This window comes from Eumetopias jubatus, unplaced genomic scaffold, assembly GCF_037043125.1.
Source record: "Eumetopias jubatus isolate StellerSeaLion01/CBP00866 unplaced genomic scaffold, mEumJub1_p1.0 scaffold_3, whole genome shotgun sequence".
NCBI classification, from domain to species: domain Eukaryota; kingdom Metazoa; phylum Chordata; class Mammalia; order Carnivora; family Otariidae; genus Eumetopias; species Eumetopias jubatus.
Window position 1 is genome coordinate 159,643,024 of NW_028274809.1, and position 21,308 is coordinate 159,664,331.

Genomic DNA, 21,308 nt, shown 5'->3' on the forward strand with positions numbered 1-21,308 from the left:
TTGGAAGCAACTTAATAGTGATGTTCTCTTTGAATGGCCAGGGGATTATTATTTTTAAAGAAGCACCAAATAGAAATGAAACGCTATTTGCTAAGGTTCAATTCATTTTGCATACTTGTTTCTAATAGGACATATGAGTCACAAAATAGCCAAAGGGACTGAAAAAAAACCTTCAACTGCTAACAGCACATTAACAAAGTATAGAAACGAAAGACACTTTTCTTTGGATTTCAGCCTTGTCATTTCCAATTTTCTGCTCCTTGGACATGCTTGTATTCAAATTCTGGAACATCTATTCAGCATATCAATCCTAATTAGACAATCTGGGTCTGGAAAGGATGAGAGCTGGGTCATTTGCATAATTTAATCATAAATACTCAGTGATACATATTTCCAAATGCATTTGTACAATTATCTTTTCATCCTTGGGGCAATGGTATTAATATGATTAGGCAATATTTCTGGAAAAAACAGACAAGTATGCACTCTTTTTAACTGCAGCTTAGGGCGATATGAAAAATTAATTAATTTCTGAAGAAAATCAATTTCTCTACGTGACCACATTAGACATTGCTAAACCAAGACTCAGAAACCTCTCTCAATCACTATACTTTATGAGGCCCTTCTAAATTCTGATTAGTATGTGAACAATTCAATAGAAAAACTAGTAATGTATCAAAAAGCATCTTAAATGTTGAAGAGATCTTTTGTTCTACTTTTCATTTCAGGGATGCTACCGTGCTTTACTTTAATGCATTGTTACTTAACCAGTCAATGAGAAGCCTCTGCCTTTGGTGTGAACTCATCTTGAGTGATCTTTTATTAATGTACATTAACCAATTTCAAGGACAATAGGATAAGGTTACTTTTGAAATGCTTTCGCAAGAAATGGATTTATATTCATCTAAAATAATCTTAATTCACACAAGACTGTTTACTATGAAAACAATTAGATAAACTAAGTTGTCCCAAAGAGTACCATTGTTGTAAGAAAAACATTGTAACATACTTAGCACAGATATAAGAACCCAGGTGGCTTATCTGATTTTTTTAAAAAGAGATTTGGCTTTGTATGTTGATGAGTACAAAAGAAAGAAATCACCTTTGTGAGTTTAAATGCACTATTCTTTTCTTTTCAATCAAATGAAAAAGTAGAAATTACTGCATGCAAATATTCAATATTCATTTAATTTGCATAAAGGTGCTTGAACAAATTTTTGATTCTAACAAGCTCATTTTTCATGCGTTTTGTCTTTCATCCTAATCTAGCATCTGTCATTCCTTTTTGAAGTTATTATCGGCCCAATTCCCTCTTGGACATGGTTGCTGGGTGACCGGTATCTTAGCACCCACTTTGACAGGAACAGATGTGAATCTGATCAAGAGATTTCCCAAGAGTACCTGAAATCACAAACAACTTTTGTGAAAAACAAACAGCATCCCTGTCACGGACCCTTATTTAACCTACTCCCCAAAAGAAAAAGCTAAGAAGTTACTCCAGATCAAATATACCATTTTTAATTTTATTTCCTAAACTTGGAACAAAATACATCTTAAAATATTATATTTTCATACTGTTGAAATTGGGGAATCTGATCTGAATCTCAACAGCTCAAAAACCTAGTTTGTTCTGAATCTGTTAAATTTCATGGTAAGTGTTTATATTTTCATGCACAATTTCACTGGAGTTTCTACAAAAAAAAAGAACAGGATTCTTATGCGGATAATTTAGATGACAAAGATATTTAAGAAGATGAAATTTTCTTTGGCGTTGGAAGGCTTCCTATATTAAGTATGATGTAGGATCTTGTACCAATATCAAGGATTACTGCACTCATAGAGAATTACCTAAAATATAAAGGTTCCATCTCTCCTTTCATGCATTTTATAGCAAGATTTTTTTAAGGTTAATTGTTTTGTTTTGTAGTTCACGTGGTATACCATCAATCATTATTGGAAATAGAGCAGCAAAGTGCCACAGGAAGACAAAAAAGGTCATAGAAACTTCATACTATCACCATTACAAAAGTCAGAATAGGTTGTCTCTCCTGAACTAGATTCTTTTTAAGAACAGGCATAATGTGGTTGGATCATGTGATCTACCTCCTTTCCTTCCTTTCATCACAGTAAGAGAAAGTGAAAAGCAAGAGCCATGTTAAATCATCATCAAACCAGTTGGGTCAAACTTTCAAGTTAAATATTTAATCAAATGTTGATATTTTATAAATATGGCATCAAAGTGATCTTAGCGAACATCCAAATAATTGATTTAATTTTTCAGCTTCATTCAAGTGTCAAAGACAATGCAGAAAAATGTTAGTATGTGAAAGCAAGTTTTTTTTTTTTTTTTTGCCACACATCAGCCAACAGGAAAGAAAAAAACAACGCATGTTTAAAACTCTAAATATTTTCTCCTTGATCATCATGACTTCTGATAGTAAGACAAATACTATACTTTCCACTGGAAATTTCAAGGTTTTTTTCCCCTACTCTAAGAACTGATTTGTTATAAGCATTCTTACTAGGAATTTTTATGTTTGGTTCTTGCAGGAATATAACCAATTATCCAAATGGTTTTATCAAAGCTAAGTGAAAAAAGAAGCGAAAATTATTCAAAATTATTTTTAATTTTGAATTGGGAAAGTAACATCCTAACCTCAGTTCCAAAAAACTATCATGAAATTATTCAAACATCATAATTGCAGATATTTGAGTAGGGGTATAAGTGTATGTATGTTGCTTTACCTTTTATAAAGTGTTTCTGTGTATGTAAGATTGAGAACAAGTCATTCTATGTGGAGAAGTGTGTCTGTAGCCTAAACGATGGTCATTTAATACCATCAGTTATAAGCAAAGAGATATTATAACCCTATCAATTTATATTCATTATCTGTTTTGTATATATATATATGTGATATAGCATTTTCATATTACAGAGATTAAGCAAACTCAATTCCTCTTTATTTTGAACAGATGATTAACTTAAGTTTTCCAACTCAGGCCCATCCACATAACTAAAGTACATCCAACTAAAACAGGAATAGCTTTTATGTATCCAATTTATCACTGACCACCTTCATTTGTTGCTATTAGTGGCAAAAGCAGCTTTCTGCTTTTAGTCCAACAAAAAAATAAAATATGGAATATAACCTTTTAAAATGTGATTCTAAGAAAATTAAATATATCCATTAAAAATCCTTACTCTGTAATGTTATCACAGAGAACGACTCCCTAAAAAAAGTTTCCTCCCCTACTTGGGCTGACTCTTCAGTGAAGGGAAATTAATAAAAAGTACAAAATAAATGTCCAATTAAACAAATTTATGTTTAAGCTACTTATATCTAGGATATATATTTAAAAGGTAGATATTTTATTTTAAAAAGTAACATCTTAATCCCATGTGAAAACTTGAATAGCTGTAAAATTTTGATGGCACTTTGGCTTACCTGTGAAGTGTCACTTATGAACAATATTTTTAAAATTTCCTAAGAATATCTAGTTACTAAATTTGGTAGCCAAACAGGTGTTAACAGAAAGAAAAATCAAATTTGACCCAGAAGGCTCCAATATTAAGGTTTGAATTGGGATCAGTTCATTTCTTTCCCATGGGGTAACTTGTATAAATGTAATTCTATGGTTTCATAAAAGCAGGTCAAGTTTCTATCCCTGGGGGTCTTTTGGCAATTTGAAGCATGGAAGCACTGTTGCTGGCTACAAGTTCAAATCTGCATGTACTATCAATGGTGTGAAGAAAAAAAAATCAGTGAACAGCAGACATATATTCATCTTTGATTATAATATGCAGTTGTCAGAAGGCTCTTAGAGGGTAAGCATAAAGGTGTCAGAGCTCACAAGTGATAAAACATTTTGAAATCATTTTTACTTACTTATAAATATATATGCATACCAGATAATGCAATAAGTAGTATTGAATATGTTTTTAGATAACAAAATGCAAAGACGAACTTCTTACCAAATATCATTTTGTATTTATTATGTTCAAGTTTTTTTTTAATTCCATAGGCTTTAGATGAGGCAGAATTTTTTAAGTAATCACTGTTTTATAACCTCCTTTCTACTTTACACACACACACACACACACACACACACACACAATGCATGCATTCTTGCACTTTTCCCAATGATGTAATGACTTGACAAATGCCATGGAATGATTGAGAAAGTAATTGATTTCAATTTAACTGGACCTCTACCAGGTGTTTTCAAAGACAATTACAGTCCACTGCAAGAAGTGGTAATACACATCTTCTTATGTAGACCCGCGGATTAACCCATTGACCTCATTCCTAACTCATCTCATTGATGGCAAAGCTTTTAGAAGAGCAATCATTTTTTTAAGTTATGAAATTGTTTTCCTATCATTTACCCACTAATTTTAGAGGATATGCTTGCTCCAAAGTGCAAGCAGCAATGAAATAAACTAATAACACAAATGGAGCAATGACATCAAGCACATTAAATGTTATTCTATAATGTACAGATTCTAGTACCTAATAGCTTAACATCTTTTTCATACAAGTAAGATAATTCTCTGATATAAATATTTTCCATAGAGAATTAAAAATACATTTTAGTTATCATAAACATAAAGGTATAGGAAAATTAAGGTAAGTTTTTAATCACGGTCCTAATAACCATGTAACATTGTTTATTATAATTGTATTTGAAAACACAAGTATAAATTACTTCTTTCATGCTAAAATTAATTTTAAATATATTTTCTGTTGTCATTCAGTAAAGTAGAATCTCTTTTTCAGTGTTATTTTATATTTCAAGAGAATTTCAAGAATTTCAAGCAAAATTAAAGTCAGTTTTTTGGTAAATTGGTGGTCCTACGGCCCTAGCTCCTACAAGTCTGTCTGTGTGTGTGTGTGTGTGTGTGTGTGTGTGTGTGAGAGAGAGAGAGAGAGAGAGAGGAAGAGACAGAGAGAGAGAGAATACATACACACATATACATATACGTGAAAGCTTTTCTAACAAAGATATTATAAATATTTAAGAATAAAAACATACACTACAAACGGGCTAAGGTTAATATAAACAAAGATATCCACCACAAAGACCTTTAAAGTACTGATAAAAATTTTACACTTGTTGCATACAGAAGGACATCTATCTGAGTATAAAATGTGTGACTGGTAATAGGACAATTAAAAGTGTTCTAAATTATTTATTTAAAATCCAAAGGCCCTATTAAACTATAAATTGCCTAACTCACGAAATAAGTATTATTTCCAAGATGTTTTAAATATAGAATGGGAATTAACACTTTTGGATATAACAGTATATTTCTGCAGAGCTGTGATGGGTTCAAAGATTTGTTACACCTTCAGTGATTTGCTTTGTTCATACATAATATAGGGCTATGAATAATATAGTTCATTTACTGTTGCTATTAATAAAATTTCAGAATACAATCAGTTTAAGATTTTAACAAAATACTTGGTCTGCTTGATATGTGAATATAATAAAGTATTTCTTGATTAACATATTTTAAAGATTTATTTTTATTATCTATCCTTAAGCAATGACCAGTATCCCTTAAATTGAATTAGCAAGTATTTACTGCAAATGCTCTATGTGCATCCATAAAATAATTCCCTTTCAAATAGTACTCTTTCTTTCCTGAGTATGTTTTGTTTGTCCTTGAAAAAAAGTATTATTTTTCTCTGGTAGTTATTGGAAGAGCAATGTAATTATTTAGAAACATTTGATAGTATAGAACAACACTGTTTACCTTTCCATTCATTTATTCTAAGGAAAAGAAACATTCTCCAATTCTTCAATGTTACTAACCAAAAGTAACCAATATACTTAGTTGCCTATTTCATTATTGCTTTATGAAAATCATGCCTGAAAAGCATATCCACTTTTTTTTTTTGGTCAAACATATACTACTTTCAAAATCCACTGCAGGATTAGTATAAGTCTACTTACATTAAATTGCATTTATGTTCTTCAGATCATAGTAAATAGTTTTGACTTCCTCCTAGAAACATGCAATGCATTCCAGGTATTATATTCATCTTATATAATAATATGTTTTAGATGCTTCAGCTAAGCTGTCTTCTTTTTAAATCACTGCTCTCTAAAACTTTTTTTAAAGCAAGTAGCTATTCAGTGTGTTGCTGTGCTGTATAGTATTAGAAACATCAATATACTTATAAGCACAAAATTATAAGAGGAATTAAATAATGATATAGTGAGTTTTCCAGTTTAGTAAGTTGTCTTTGACAACTTTCACTCAAGTCACGTACATTTAAACGTGTAAAAGAATCCCTGCTTGATAGCCTGGCCCAGCTCCAAGCTAATTTGAATCAGAAAGCAACAGGGCCACACCTTTAACAAAATTCAGTCATTGGCCACTTCAATATCCAATTTAGAAAAATCTACAGATGAATTTGTTTAAATGGGTCAATTAGAATCCTCTTAGCATATAAAGTAAATCCAAGTCAGAATACACAAGAAATTTAAAGTGTACTTGGTTCAAGGTCCCTGGTTTTGGATCAAGTAGTGATTTGAATTATTTTCTTTATATGATTACACATACACAGACACACACACACACACACACACACACATATAGGACTACATATATAAATTGACAATTATCCACTATTTTATTCAACTAATTTTAATTCTATCATTACTTTGAAAAACAATAAGATTTCATTGATTGATTGCCTAATTTATACTGAATGGATAGAAATTCTGTTCATAGTCATTTGCACATTTAAATATTAAGTTAATCATGAACTATAATACACACACTCTAAAAATTCTTAGAAACTTTCTCAAAGTAAGTAGGTACATCAAAATAAAGTGACCCCCCAGTTAATCTAATAACAACTAATTACTGGACCAAATATAAATATACTAATCTTGGTATTCTTGTTTTCCAAAGAAATAATTTGGTAAACTAACCTCACTATTTGAATGAAGTCATTTCTGTACTGTGGTATATACTAAAAAGCATGTATCAACAATTAAAAGTTATTTTGAAAGACAGTCACTGCAGCAAAAATTACTTTTGACTGGAAACACTTCAGACAAATTGAAAAGAAGACAAGTAAAGGAATTTGAGCACAATGTGGGCTCACAGAGCCGCTGCTATGCCTGAAACACATAAATGTGAAGATCAGAGCCTTCTATATAACACTTATCTGAGCCCATTTCGTGGGCTTTTAATTCAGAGTTTTCTTCATTAAAAAATAAATTATTGAACATAACAAATATAATGGAAAAGAAGTCCCTTAATGCAGTCTCAAAGTCTAAAAATATAAATATAAATGTATTTTTAAAGTATTCTTAGCTAGGATGTTTAAGTTGTAGCATTTAAACAATAATACACATGTATATATGTATATACATAACTGACCAATCACAATGCAGTAACTCAGTAGTAAAGAGAATGGCACATGCTGGTACATGGCAAGGTCATTCTATTCTTTTAACAATTGAAACATAAAATGATAAAATTTTGTCTTAATTACATATTTAAATACCCAAAGAGTTAATATCAACTTTTTTACAGTCCCTGTCATTTTAAAGGCCTATAACTTGATGTGACTTTTCTTCCCCTGTGAACAATCTGAAAATGAAATTCCTAAAAGATAAAATTCAGGCCAGCTCTAACTTTTTTAAAGAACCAAGTAACAAAAACCTTAAAATCAAAATGTTTAGCGAAATCTAGAAGACTCACCTGCACCTATTTAGAAGGCTTACTTCAAACTAATTTCTTCAAAGATTCAAAGAGAAACAGTTTACAACCTGTGAGAGTTGCATTTCTTATTGTATTTTGCAATACGTGGGTTCTATGTTGCTAATACAATGCAATTTAAATGATTATTTTACTTGATTAACAAAGGCAATTGTGTGAAACAATTTAATAAAATAACTTGGAAAGATAAAATAATACTAATTGATAGTCAAAACACAAATTGTTCCTAAAATAACAACTACTTCGTTGCACATTAAGCTAATTTACAAATGCTACTTACATTCCAAAAACAAAACATCAAATGAGAAACAATAAAGCATATTATGTTTTCGTATGCTGGTGAATCACACATGGTAAATCACCAAAGAGTAGAGTGATTTATGCTCAAATCCAGCCAAGACTTTAATCAATATTGGGTGTCACATCTCAGGAGGTTGGGGGGAGGTACTGAGGCAAAAGGAGAGTGGCTAATATTGGTCTCAGTAATTTATATGCAACTTCCGTGAAATGTAGATTAAACAAAAAATAACAGCAGATTTGGACTAATAAGACGAAGGTTTACAAATTCTGTATTAAATGTGATACAAACAATTTATGTAAGGAAGGGAACTCTGAAACAAAATAGCCTGTTTATTTTACATAATATTTGCAGCTTCACAAAATAAAATATCCTATGAGCAATCAAAATAAGTACCTCAGAACATTAACTAGTCATCTGTGGAGTTCAGAAAGTAAACCATCTTCATAACTATGTGCACTCTTTACCATAGTGACTACATGTATTATTTGAGACTAACTCCAAGAAAAACAACAGGTTTGAAAAATACCCAAATAACTCAAGAATCTGTATTAAGGCAGTATAATTTGACCAAGGTAAATCTTAGGTCAGAATATTCTTAGATTTTGTTTATGTATTAGTTATTAAACTGTAATTCACTAACGTTTTAAAAGTATACAGAAATAAGTGGTGGAACCAAACTTAAACTTTCATATGTTAGGCCTTACTCTTCTAATTATGTCATATTTTTTAGGAAATGTTATAAAATGAAACATTAGATTCTATAGGAGCCATTAATCAGCTGTAATACAAAAACTTCAAAAGCATAGTCTCTCTTCATTTGAAGTAATATTTAATTTATCTGTGCCAACTATTGTAATTATCTGTTAGAAGTGAATCTGTATTTGTGTTGAAACTTTCTATTACCAATGCAGAAGAAGTGCACAAGTCCGTGCCATTGAAAAACATGCAGCGGGGGAAATGTTCAATATAGACTGGTTCAGTTTGCCATCTTTATTAAAAGTCCTGACAAAAAAACAGAGCCAAGAATTGGAAAATATTTTATACTTTTTAAGCTAAAATTGCATCCATATATTACTACTGGGCAAAAAAGACTTGGAAAGTCTTTCAATTTGCTGTCTATGGATGGCATTGACTTTTAAGACAAAAGAATACTGTTCGTGAATATATATATATGCATATAAAATGTCTGATAAAATTAACTGGAATCTATTTAAGTTTAAAAAACTCCACAAATCTAGGGCTACATAAGACCTAAATCATAATCTGGTTTGAAAGATCCTGAGACAAAATCACCCTCTGGCAATATTCAGAAAATAAACATTTTAGATAACAAAATACAGCAGAGTCACCTTTTATTACCTGAACTCACCAGAAAATTTGAGTCCTAACCCAAATCTACAAACAAGCTACTGACTCATACAAACACAGACTTGCCCATGTACATAAATACTTCTCTTTTGTTGTTGTTGTTTACTGGTTACCAGTTAATTAAGTGACCTCTGTTGCACCAGCCAAGTTCATGCAACTAATGTTTAGTTTAAAAATAATAACTGGAGGAAGCTGATCAAAGTCAGACTCTGTCCTTTAACAACTTTTAAATATATTTCCTGACATTTTCTCTCATTTTTCAAACTCTTACTTTTAGCTTTACTATCAAGCAGGTGATAGTCTCTGTTTCATCTCCTTGTGGTAGTGACAGATGGCTTCAACATTTATTCTAGTTTTTATAGATAGCATACTGATGCAATAGCCCCAAGCAAATTAAACCCACTCTAAGGTTTGTCACCAACTTAGTGAGCCACTTTGAGCAAGTTTATGAACCTTTTTTTCCTTTAACATCATTTTGGTTTCTCAGATTCTCTGGTATCTAAATGCTATTAAGAGACAGAATTAGATGTATGTTCTGTAAAAAGATGAGAGTGCTAAGATTTGATGTTTCTTGCACACTATGTATATAGTATTTTATATAGTTTGCCTTTCTGCCCAGTTGTCCTATCTTCCGCATAAATTATTCCTTTAGATAGTCTCTTCAATAGCCAGAGGAGAAAGAGACCAGAATGAAAGAAATCAATATACCTAGGTGAATGAAAAAGGATCTTAACAGCAAAGGCGTAAACTGGACTTGAATGGAAAAAGTAATCTTAGTTTTGTAAATTCAAGATGCAAAATATTGTAGGTATGGCTTTCAAAGTTAAGAAAAAAGACAGTAACACTTGTAATTATCATTAAAGATAATAATATACTACAATGTAAACAGTATGTTTTGGTGGGAGAGAGTTCAATGATAAGTTTTCTATTTTTTTAGTTAGTGGCAAGGTTAGGAAAACCTAGGTAGAGATCTCCAATTACACATCTTCTAAGGTCAATGACTGCAGTATTTGCATGTATATAGGTTTGAGTAAGCCTTGTAGTTGATAAAAGATCAAAATGCAAGAGAAAAATCAACAAACTTACCACGTTTAACTTAAAAATAACCTGAAATTGAGTTTTAGAATAACACACTTACTTGTAAAGTATTAAGACCAGGTGATTGAGGTGTAATTAGAGTATTGATGAAATATTTTTGAAGGGATAGAACAGTTCTATTGGATCTAACTTATCCTTCTGTGAAAGTTTAAACTCCAGAGCTATTGTTAACCTCAGGGGAAAAAAACTAATTAAAACATTTTTGTTAATAACTTTAAGAATATTCTCCAACCATATAGCGAAGACTTCAATTCCAAACTCTAAGCGAAAATTTCAGAAAAAAAAAATCAAGGGAATAATTGTAAGAGATTAACACTACCTGCTTTACGTTGATTATAACGTTGTCATTGAAGGAAGTTTTCTCTAGCTATTTTTGTTGTGTGTGTTACGTGAAATGGTCATTAATTATCTAGCACAGTATGTACTGTAAGAAACACACAAAGAGATTTCAGGAGCAGAGTGGTTTGATTACTATAGAGAAAAACAGTAGCTCTTCACCAATTTACTGGATAAGTAGACAATTTTATAACAATCATATCTGAACTGGCTTCAAATTTAGGCTAGCATTCTTTATAACAACTCTAACAATTTTCTGCCTGATTCGAGTAGTTTTAACAAAAGGTTGTTGGCAAATATTTTATCGTCTGGACGTCCAAGGACTCCAATTATCTCGGGAAAGGTTTAGTGATCAAGATTACCCCTCAATCTTTACTGCCACCTGTCCATACTCTTGGGCACGTGCGCGCGCCTACACACATGCACGAGCTCTCAGCATTCACCCAAAAATAATAGAAATGGAGGTTCAAAACCCAGACCCACACCCATGCCCCCATGCAAAGAATGGCAAACAAACAAGGAAAAGTTTCTAGTTAGGTCAGAATAAGACAATTGCAGGGTTGGAGTTGGAGCCTTTTTCGTCCTACAGCCTTCCCTGGGCACTAGCCAGAAGTCTTCCAAGGAAGACATAGCCAGGGGCTTTTTCACCCCTGCTTCCTTCTGGTCTCGTCCTACCCTCTTTCCTTCCCACCTCAGTTTCCCTAGCACTACCAGGGGACACACACCCTAAGACAGTACAACTCCGTTCCTTCTCTCAGTCTTAAAACTTGTTTGGAGGGTACCGAAGTCTCTGCGCAAATTTTGCGCGCAGTTCCCACGCGCCCGCTTCTGGTATCCAACTTTCCCTGCTCTATTTCTCCTGGCATCTCAACTTTTCCCTCTGCTTTGAACGGGGTACAAGGCGGAACTGTGAAAGCGGGTGGAATGATTTTTCTACCCCGAAACTGACAAGTTACCCCACTCCCGCCCCCTCTCGGTAGATCCTCCCCCAGTGATCGTTCATTAGCATAAAACCGGTCCAGCCAGGCACCGGATCCCCCGGCCTCCAGGGTTCGCGCGCTTTGCCGGCCTGTGGTAGCCAGGGCACAGGGCATTCAGGTCTGCAGAATATCCCAATGCAAAGCTTGCACCTGCTTATCGCGTGAGCTACTAACCTTAAAAAAAAAAAAAAAGCAGAAGAAGAAAGAAGAAAAGAAAAACAGTATGGAGAGAAAGAGGGTGTGCGCTTTAGTCTTCCTTCCCCATCTCTCCAGCTCAGCTTCCAAGAGTCTCAGGCACCCGGTCACCTCCCCCTACAGAAGGAAACCTGCTGGTTCCCTCGTATCTGCCCCGGGGCTAACGTACCCCTTTATCTCCTTTGCACAAGCTCCTATGCGGACACACGCACACGTGCGCGCACACACAGACCCCTCCCCTCAGCGGGCTTCCCCTCAGGGCTTTGGGGCTGAGCTCGCTGCGGGTCCCTCGGGATTGTCCCGGGCCTCTCGGCCTCGGAGGTCTTTCCCCTCCCGGCCCCGAAGCGGCCCACTCCAGCGGCTTCCTTGCCGGCCCCTCACCCGGGGCGCGCACTCCCGCTCCCGAACCCTGCAGTCAGGGTCACGACCTCTCCCCGCCCCGGGACGCCGCTCGGCGCCGCCGACCGGCCCCGTCGGTGCCACTCGGCTCGCGGTGGAATCAGGGCCCAAGGGAGCTAGCACACCCTCGGGCGGCCGCGCTGAGAGGGGTCTCCAGACGCTGGCGCGGCCCAGGAAGGGGGCCGTGGCTCCTGGAAACGCACCGTCCTCCTCCTTCCCGCCCCCTCCGCCCCGAGGCTTGGGGTTCCCGCGTCCCACAGCAGCCAAGCCCCTGCGCCCAGGCGAGCATGGTGCGGACCGGGCGGAAGAGCGAGATCTGGGCAGGGTGAGGTGCCAACTTCTCAGAGGGCCGGGAGCGGCTGGCGAGCCTCAAGGAACGGGAGGAGAGGGCCGTGCTCTCTAGGGCGCGCGGCTCGCGGGCGCGCGGAGCAAGCGGCGCCAGGAAGGGAGCGAGGGAAGGGTGAGGAGGCGGGAGGGAAGGGACCGCGGGCAGCGGGGCTGCCCCCCGCTCTTTACCTTGCGTTGGTGCAGTCATTGTAGAGGGTTTCGAAGTCCTTCCTGGAGATGAGTTTGCAGCGGTTCACTCCGGGCTGGATGGCGCCCAGTCCCCTTAGGATGCGAACCTGTTCCACGTTGCACACCACCGGCGTGATCTCCAGCCGCTTCAGCTTGGTGTAGACCGTGTGCAAGCCCCCCACCAAGTGCTTCAGGAACAGGTCGAAAGCCTGGGGCAGGCAGATCAGCTCGCAGCCCTCCACCGTGAAGGAAGCCACTTTGGCCCCCCTCAGATCCACCATTTTGCACTCATTATTCTGAGGGGTGTTTTCCACTGGGGACGGGGTCGAGTACACGGGTTTCCCGGGGAGGGGGCCGCAGCTGCTGCTGCTACTGCTGCTGCTGCTGCTGCTGCTACTGCTACTGCTGCTGCTGCTGCTGCTGCTGCAGCTGCTGCCGGTGCTCGCGTTGATGGGGGTGCTGGAGGCGCCGCCGCCGCCAGCGCTAATGCCGCCGCCGCCGCCGCCGCCGCCGCTGCCGCCGCCGCCGCCGCCGCCGCCGCCGCCGCTCGCGGTCGCCAGGCTGGGGTTGCAGTTGCTGCCGCCGCCGCCGCCGCCGCCGCCGCCTCCGTTGCCCGCGCCGCCGCCGCCGCCGCCGCCGCCGCCGGTGGAGGTGACTGTGGCCGCCGCCGCCGCCGCCGCCGAAGCGATGGGCTCCGGCCGGAACAGAGTTGGCCCTGAGGACGCCGGGGGCCCGATGGACGGAGCCGGAGACGAGGTCGCCGAGGAGGTGGAGGTGGTGGTGCCGGAGGAGGAAGCAGACGTGGAGATCGGGGGTTGAGGGGGGACCAGCTGGGTCGGAGGGATCAAAGCCGCCGGCACTGCCATGGTCACATATAAGGGGAAACCGAAGAAGGAGAAGCGAGGGGAAAAGTTGCCACACACCCCGGGGAGGGGCAGGGGGAAAAAAAAGGGGCGAAGGAGCTAAGGGGCAACAACAACAATAACTCTAGGGGAGAACGAGAAGGAGAAAGGGAGAGAAAGGGGGGGAAAGGAGGTGAGGGTAAGAAAGAGCGAGTGCAGGAGGGGCGAGCGCGAGAGGCGCTCTGGAGAGAAACGCACAAAAGTGTCCCGCAAGTCGAAATGCGAGTCCTCTCCGGGGGCTGGGATCGGGGGCTGGTTTGGGGGGGCGGGGGCGGGGAGGGTCGGCTGTTGTTGTGTGGGTCCCGCTCTAGCACAAAGTTAAGGATGAAGGTGAAAAGGAGGAGGTTTGAAGGACTTGGGTTCTCCCTGGCAAGTACATTGATCAAAGATTGAGAGGGGAATGACAGAGAGAAAATGAGCTGAAAAGTGCAGGCTGCCGGCTGGACGAGTTGTTGTTGTCACACGGTGCAGAGGGGAGGAGCTCCGGAAACTTGAAATACCCTTTGAAGCCGCAAAAACCTCACTCACTAGTATTAACCCAAATTATCCAACCAGGAACTCGGAGCAGACACTCCGAGAGCGCGAGACACAGAGGGAAAGCGAGTGAGGGAGAAAATAAGGAGAGGGGGCGGGAATAAGGAAAAAACTATGCGAGGGACGGAGAGGAAAAGCCGGGGACACAGAAGTGGCGATCGGAAAAGGAGAGGGAGATGATCTACTTCTCTTCTACTACCGTTAGATTGCATGTCTAATATTCCATTTCGTCCGCGACGACTCGTAATTTTTTTCCAAAACCTTCTAAGCAATCGCCTGCCAACTTACAGAGGAGCCAGAACGCTCTGAGCTCTCCTTCAAGGATTTAGGATAGATCTCCGCTCGTTTTTGCAATAAGATATAAATGAAAACACATCCCCTCACTTGATGGTTATTAAGAAATTATTTTCAGGAAGATTCACATGTAAGCAAAACCTGTTTTCTGCATCTGATTGTTTTACTCTATTTATTAGATTATTTGTTAGCGTAAAGATAGTGAAAATTCCGGGACAGCTTTCAAATTGTGGGGGTAAAGTCAGTCTGAAGTCACTTAAGAATAATGAAATCCTCTGTATTCAGTTTCTTATTTCCTGATAGAGTGTGGAAAGAAAGAAATGCTTGCCATAGTGTGGATCATTCAGAATAACTTCACTTTCACCCCAAAGGCAGGTCAGAAATGCTTATTTTACCTAGAGACTTTAAAGAGATCAGGCATCCTTGAAGATTTAGAAAGTGGAAAACAAGAAAACACTGATTTTTTTTTCTTACTTAAACTCTGTAATTAATTCACCTGTCTTGCATAGAAAACAACTATCCTCACTCACATCCTTTAAGACCCAATGCTAATTGCCAGTGTGTCTTATGAATAACACATTTTCTTTCATATTTGAGAAGTTTCAGTGTATTTTGGGAAGGTCCTTTTCAGTATGTCAGTACAAATGTGTTTTGTAAATAATGAAAAAGAACAAAACAAGCTCACTAGTTGACTTGTAAAGGCAGAAAGGGTAGCTGTGCCTAAAAATATTAGGCTGAGTTTAGACTGTCTTCCTCTTTGCCCTCCTCTCTCCTTCTTTTCCCTTTCTAACTTGTTGCATGGGGTATTTTTTCCAAGGATTTTTGACCAACATATGATTTGAACATAGGTCAACTTTGTTCTCTGTTGGTATCTCTAGGAATCTTAAATAATTAAGCTTTAATCCTGCCTACACATGTTTATTAACGTCACAAGATAGAAACAATGCTTTAGCTTTGGGGAGATTTAAAAAAAAAAAAACTATTAGCATCAGATTCAGAGTGTTGGGAAATTTCATAATGAAATTCTGCCATTTTGGTGCTGAAATGATTATCACATTTCTCTTTGTCATTTTAATTCTCTAAACTTTTTGAAGTTTAGTGTCAAAAGGTACTGGAAATATCTACAGAGAAATATGGCACCACTGACTAATTTTTCTAAGTTGATGCTAAACTTTTTGGGGCACAGCAGTTATATCAAGAGGCTTTTCTGGGTCTTAAGAATTCAGAAAATTGATTGTTGCCAAAAAGTAGATAAACTTCTACAAAGATAGCTAAAGTTTGCACAGTTGTTTGACCTAGTTGGCCAATGTATTTTAATACACTCAGAAATAATTTATATTACTTTTTCACTCCTCCTATCAGTCCTCCAAAATAGGGATTTGATATATTTCACATACATCAAAACACTATATTAAGTGTTTACACATGTTTTGGAAAATCTTACCTTTTTTAAAAATGCCAAATTACTATGTTAATGAGTGGTGGAGAAGAAGATATTGAGCCCTGAAACACTAATTTTATTTTGGAATTGCATGCATAACTTTAATAAACTCTGACGTAGTTTGAAATGCTAAACTACAGTTTCCTCATTTTAAATTCTAGATCCAGAAATGGGAAAAAAATTTGGAATTAAGTGCTAAAAATCTGCCCTTTCCATTCTCATTTCTCACATTTCCTTAAACTGCCACTCAGCCAATACCTGCCATATTCGGAAGCCACAGGCAGGAAGTAATAATAGCTGACCAAGCCATAATCCCACCCAGCTTCGAAGCAAACTCCAAATTTTCTGCAGGGAATCCTGCGCCTCCCAGCACATGCTTCGTTCAGGGGTAGGGCTTGGGGCATTTACCTCCACCTGAACGGGAGCTCACTCCCCACCTCAGGTCTCTAAACCGTTTCTGGGAACTACCACTTGCCCCTTTGATCAAACAAAGGATTAGAAAAAGCATATAATGAAAATTAAAATATGTTAGGAAAAAAAACCTTAAATATTTTAAGATTTAAGATTCTTTCTTTCCTTCTTTTCTTTCTTTTTTTTTTTCTTTTTTGAGAAATGTTACCAATGATTAAAGCAAACAGTATTTAACAACAGCAGATAAATCAACTCCTCAGATTTCAAATTCTCACTCTTTCCACTGCATCTTTAGGTTTCAAAGCTTTTGTCTTGTTTGTTTATTGTTTTACATCTCTGGCTGTTTCAGGTCCTCTCCTTCCATCTCATCTTTTCCAACTTGCACTCAATTTGCATAAGCAAAACTCAAAGTACTGTAACTGATATTAGGAAATTCTCCCTGTGTTTTGTGAAGACGTATTGTGCTGAAATCAATAAGACTGTTTAAAATTCAAAGACCTGCAAATCGTTCTGTTTGTCCTTTGATAGGGCCTGTGCTGATTAAAATGCTACCAAGAAAGCTTAATTGCTGCACTAATTAAGAAGTCTTTAATTTCTTTCCTAGGATGTCGTTTGAAGCTGAGCTTGTACCAGTTCAGGGAAGGTATTTTCTTCCCTCCCTCTGCCCCCTCCTGGCCCCTCCCTTCTCCTCCCTGCTCCTCCCGTGCCCCCGACGCCATCCCAATGAATGGGAACTAATAGAGAGAGTGGTCTCAGGTCTCACCATCTATTACTTAACAAAAATTGACACAGGATACAGAGTTCAGTGCAGTATGAAATGCAGTTTTCAGAAGAGCTGTAAGGTTGCAGGAGACAGTAAGGAAATACAGAGTAGCTGTTGCAGCTAAAGTCCCGGTGAATACCTGGATGACAACAGGCACTTTAGCTGGATGATGAGGGCATCCTATTTGGTTAAAAGGGGGCAGTGACAAGGAAATGCTTCTACTGAAACAGGGAAACATAAAAATGTATTTTCCAAACCTGTGGTTTAAAAAAGAAGAATAAATCTGTAGGAAGGAGGATTTATAGTTGGGATTTGGTAAGTATCATTTTATTTTATGAGTATAAAATCATGAATTCTATGGGGATTTATTTTTGACCCTTTTTATAACCCAGGGTGGCATAGCTCTGTATTACATCCTTTCCACCCTTTTCTATTGACCTATTTTATTCACTGATTTCTCAAGTGGGGAAACTGACTAAATGATTTCACAAAGCTTTCTCTGTAATCAATAGTCATTTTTTAGGTTTATTCATGCTGCATTATAATTCTGGTAAATGACTGCAAAGCAGAAGATTGTAAGAGATACCAATATTGACAAAGCCAAGATAAGTCATGTCTTTAAATCTTCAGAGTTTCAGTATAGCAGTTGATATAGTTATTTGAAAGAAAAACATTGAAAATGCATATTTCATGGAATATAAAAAAACAAATGATTGGGAAACTTAAAGACAACACATTATCTGCATTTGTTTCTTGTGTATCTCAAAATTTCCTGAAAGCTTTGAGTATCCTCTTTTTATAGCATCACTAAGTGAAACAGAAACAATTTGGGCATATGCACAAAGGCAACAAGAAAAGGTTCATTACAATTTTATTCTTTTAAGTTTTTCCCAAGTTCTATTAGAAGCATGCACAGAAAAAATACAGATATATACTCCAGATATATACTGAATTCCTTTCAGTGACAGGACAAGGAGATAACACGCTTAATAGATTCAAAGGGAGATTTACCATTCCGAGCACGACGTCACTCTAATTATGTTTACTCTAATTGAAAGCAAGGTTTTTTGGAATCTGAAATTACTTTCAGAATTTTTTTTAAAGAATGCAAGTGGATCAAATGTTGATCACAAGCATTTCAATCTTTCAAAATGTATTGGAAAATTAAATGAAAAGTGGAGTTTGGTACAAACAATGCCCCAGGGCAAAAAACAACTAACACTAGATTTTCCAGTCCAGCCATAACACAAATCAATTTGAGCACACTTCTATGGCCAGACTGCCAGATTGTTATGACTGCTAATTCACTCAATCAAAGAGTGCATTAGCACACCCGGCACAAATATCTTTAACAATAGAGTGCACTTCTGAACAATTCTAAGATATATCACAACGGAGAAGTCAAGAGGAAGATCATTTTTACATCTGCATATTTACTAATGGACCTGTTTCCTTAATAGGAAAAAGAAAAAAAAAAAAGACTGAGATAAACTTCAGGCAGAGGTTTATTAAAGAGCTATCCAAGTTTGGTAAATCTAGAAAGATATCAGGGTACCAGTAGTTCACTGACTTTGTTAAACGTTTCTCAGGAGAGAGTCCAAAATTGATGTTTGCACTTCAGTAGTAAATCATTGAAGATGGAGAAATTATGCCAAGTAACTCTCTCAAGCCTTTTTAACTTAGACACTCGACCTCACCAATCAGCTCAGCAGATAAACTTTGACTGCCTTAAGCACAGCCTTCTCTCCTTCTACACTTTCTTCCTCTGCCTTTCCCACTTAGGGTTCCAATTTCTGACTTTTGGTGACTGTCACTTCCACAGTCTTCCCCTCTTTTCCAATTCCCTGCCTCACCTCAAGAACAAGGAATAAGGCTTTTATCTCACGGGTACACTCTCTAATCAGGCAAAGAGAGCTCAGTGATAAATTACCCAAAGGACAGAAGGTGGGGAACTGAAGGTGAACACACTATAACTTGAAGCACTCAAACTTTACATTACAAACTTCCGTCCTTAATAAAGAAGTGGTTTAAATGATTATAAATAACTTTGACCTGTTTAACAGCGTGGAAATGCATGGACTGTATATATGCTTACTGAATGCATATAGTAAGTATCTATTCATATTCCTGTTTCCGTAGATCTCAGAGCCAAATGGCAGGATTTGCACCACTGTTCCTGTCTCCCTAAACTTCTATCTTCACCTCCTTTTCTCCTGGTTCAGAATGAAGGTGACATGTAGCCAAAAATACTCTGCTGGTTATGGAGCATATTTTAAGAAATCTCGAAACCCATGCCAGGGGAGAGAGAGGGTAATGGCAAAGAGAAGAATAGTTACAAAGAAAAAAAAAATCACCCCTAGAATTGTTTTCCTGACTCCAAACTACATCATTTCCATGACAGGCAGTCATCTCTCCCTGATAATTTAGTTATACTTGTCCATCACTCCTTACTTCCAGTGTAAGTGTCCTAATTCCATCTGTGGGTTGGTATTGAGTTGCACAGCCAAATATTTGATAAAAAAACAAACACAGTGAGATCATTTTAGAGTTGCATTGTAAAAGGAAGCAGCAACAAGAATAATATAAATTGATATTAATTCCCTCATCTCTTCAGTCAGGCCATTGTGAGGGCAAAAGCAGACTGAAGTAAGGTCAAAAAGGCAGACATTTAAATCCCCAGTTTTCTGGTAAATATTCTACCTTCAATTGTACCTTTTAACATGAAGCATTTTCTACTTATCATACATCTTTCTCTTTAAATAACCCCAACTCATTTTCCTCTAAAGAAGATCAGTATTAAGACCTATGACTTGCTTAAGGGATGCAGAGCTGGGAATGGGGGTGGGGAAGAAGTCTTATGTAGTATAAATGCATGTTTGATATTAAAACATGAATTATTGTATAATTTTGTAATGTTAGGAGAAATGTATTAAACTCGATTTAAAAAGTTTATATTGATTGACTGCTTTCTTGTTGTAATTTATTATCTTAGTCTTTTTTTCCTCTTTATTAAGTAAAAGAAGACGTCACTGTCTAACAAATAGCCTATAAAAACTGTTCTATTTGAAGTCAGAAATTTCAAGGATTGTTAGAAAAGAATAAACTGTTTATTTATTTATTGCCCTTCAGAACAAAGAGTTTTTTTTTTTAAAGTTGAAAGAATAACAATTGCCACCTTCCAGCCTGAGATCTTGTATGTCAAGTTTCAGCCCAGAGCAAATTTTTACAACAAGTTATAAACCCCCTGTAACAGAGGGTTTATTATAATGGAAGTGCTGACACAACCTTAACTATAGCGTTGTAAACGGCTATGCTATAATATCCATTAAGCAGAAAGAAAAATAAGCTGGCTGATCAATAATTTATACAAAGAGTACCAACTGCAGACATAATAACTGTAATGTTTGCAAAGCAATCTCTCTGCTCTCCAGGCTTAACAGTAAACGCAAACTAGCAACGCTGTTAATTTCCAACTCCTACAGATAAGAATACAAACAAATTACTTAAAATTATATTTTGCTCAACATTTAGCATGCCTCGATGGGATAAAATAAAATTTAATTATGATGCAACTTGTGCCGGATGCAAAGCTGTTTTGTTTTCCAGCACATTTTATTATGAAAGGACATTCATTTGGAACATCAATTATGGGGAAATAGTATGTTTCAATGAGTTGACTTGGGTCAGGCAGGCTCTTCTAAGAGTTATTCAGACATGGAAACAGATTGACACTGTTTAACTTCAAAGAAAGTTACAGGGCTTTACAGAGCCACAACCTGAAATACAATACTGCAAGCTCTGATCCGAGTCAACTGTCAGTAAAAACACACCTTGTCATTAGAGTTCATGGGAAAAAAGACACTGGCTTGGAAAATGTGGCCATCATTAGCATCCAGTAACTCTTGGAGCGTTCAATTAACGGTAAGCCTCATTTGCATGGAAGCAAGATGTGTCATTTCTACCTAATAAGTGTGGATCATAAAGTGTGAGCATTATTTTCTTTTCTGGAAAAATTTTTCAAAGTAGCTT

At 37.5% G+C, this 21,308-nt stretch overlaps 1 protein-coding gene across 2 annotated transcripts in view; it reads right to left on the bottom strand.

Annotated features, from left to right (window-relative positions):
- The window catches only part of DACH1 (dachshund family transcription factor 1), a 424,105-nt gene extending 410,051 nt beyond the window's left edge, over positions 1-14,054 (bottom strand). For both annotated transcript variants that reach the window (XM_028107845.2, XM_088021853.1), the window contains exon 1: positions 12,935-14,054. In XM_028107845.2, the coding sequence (XP_027963646.1) occupies positions 12,935-13,800 (866 nt within the window). In that variant the 5' untranslated portion in view covers positions 13,801-14,054. The remainder of the gene's footprint in view (positions 1-12,934) is intronic.
- Positions 14,055-21,308: the final 7,254 nt, after the last annotated feature.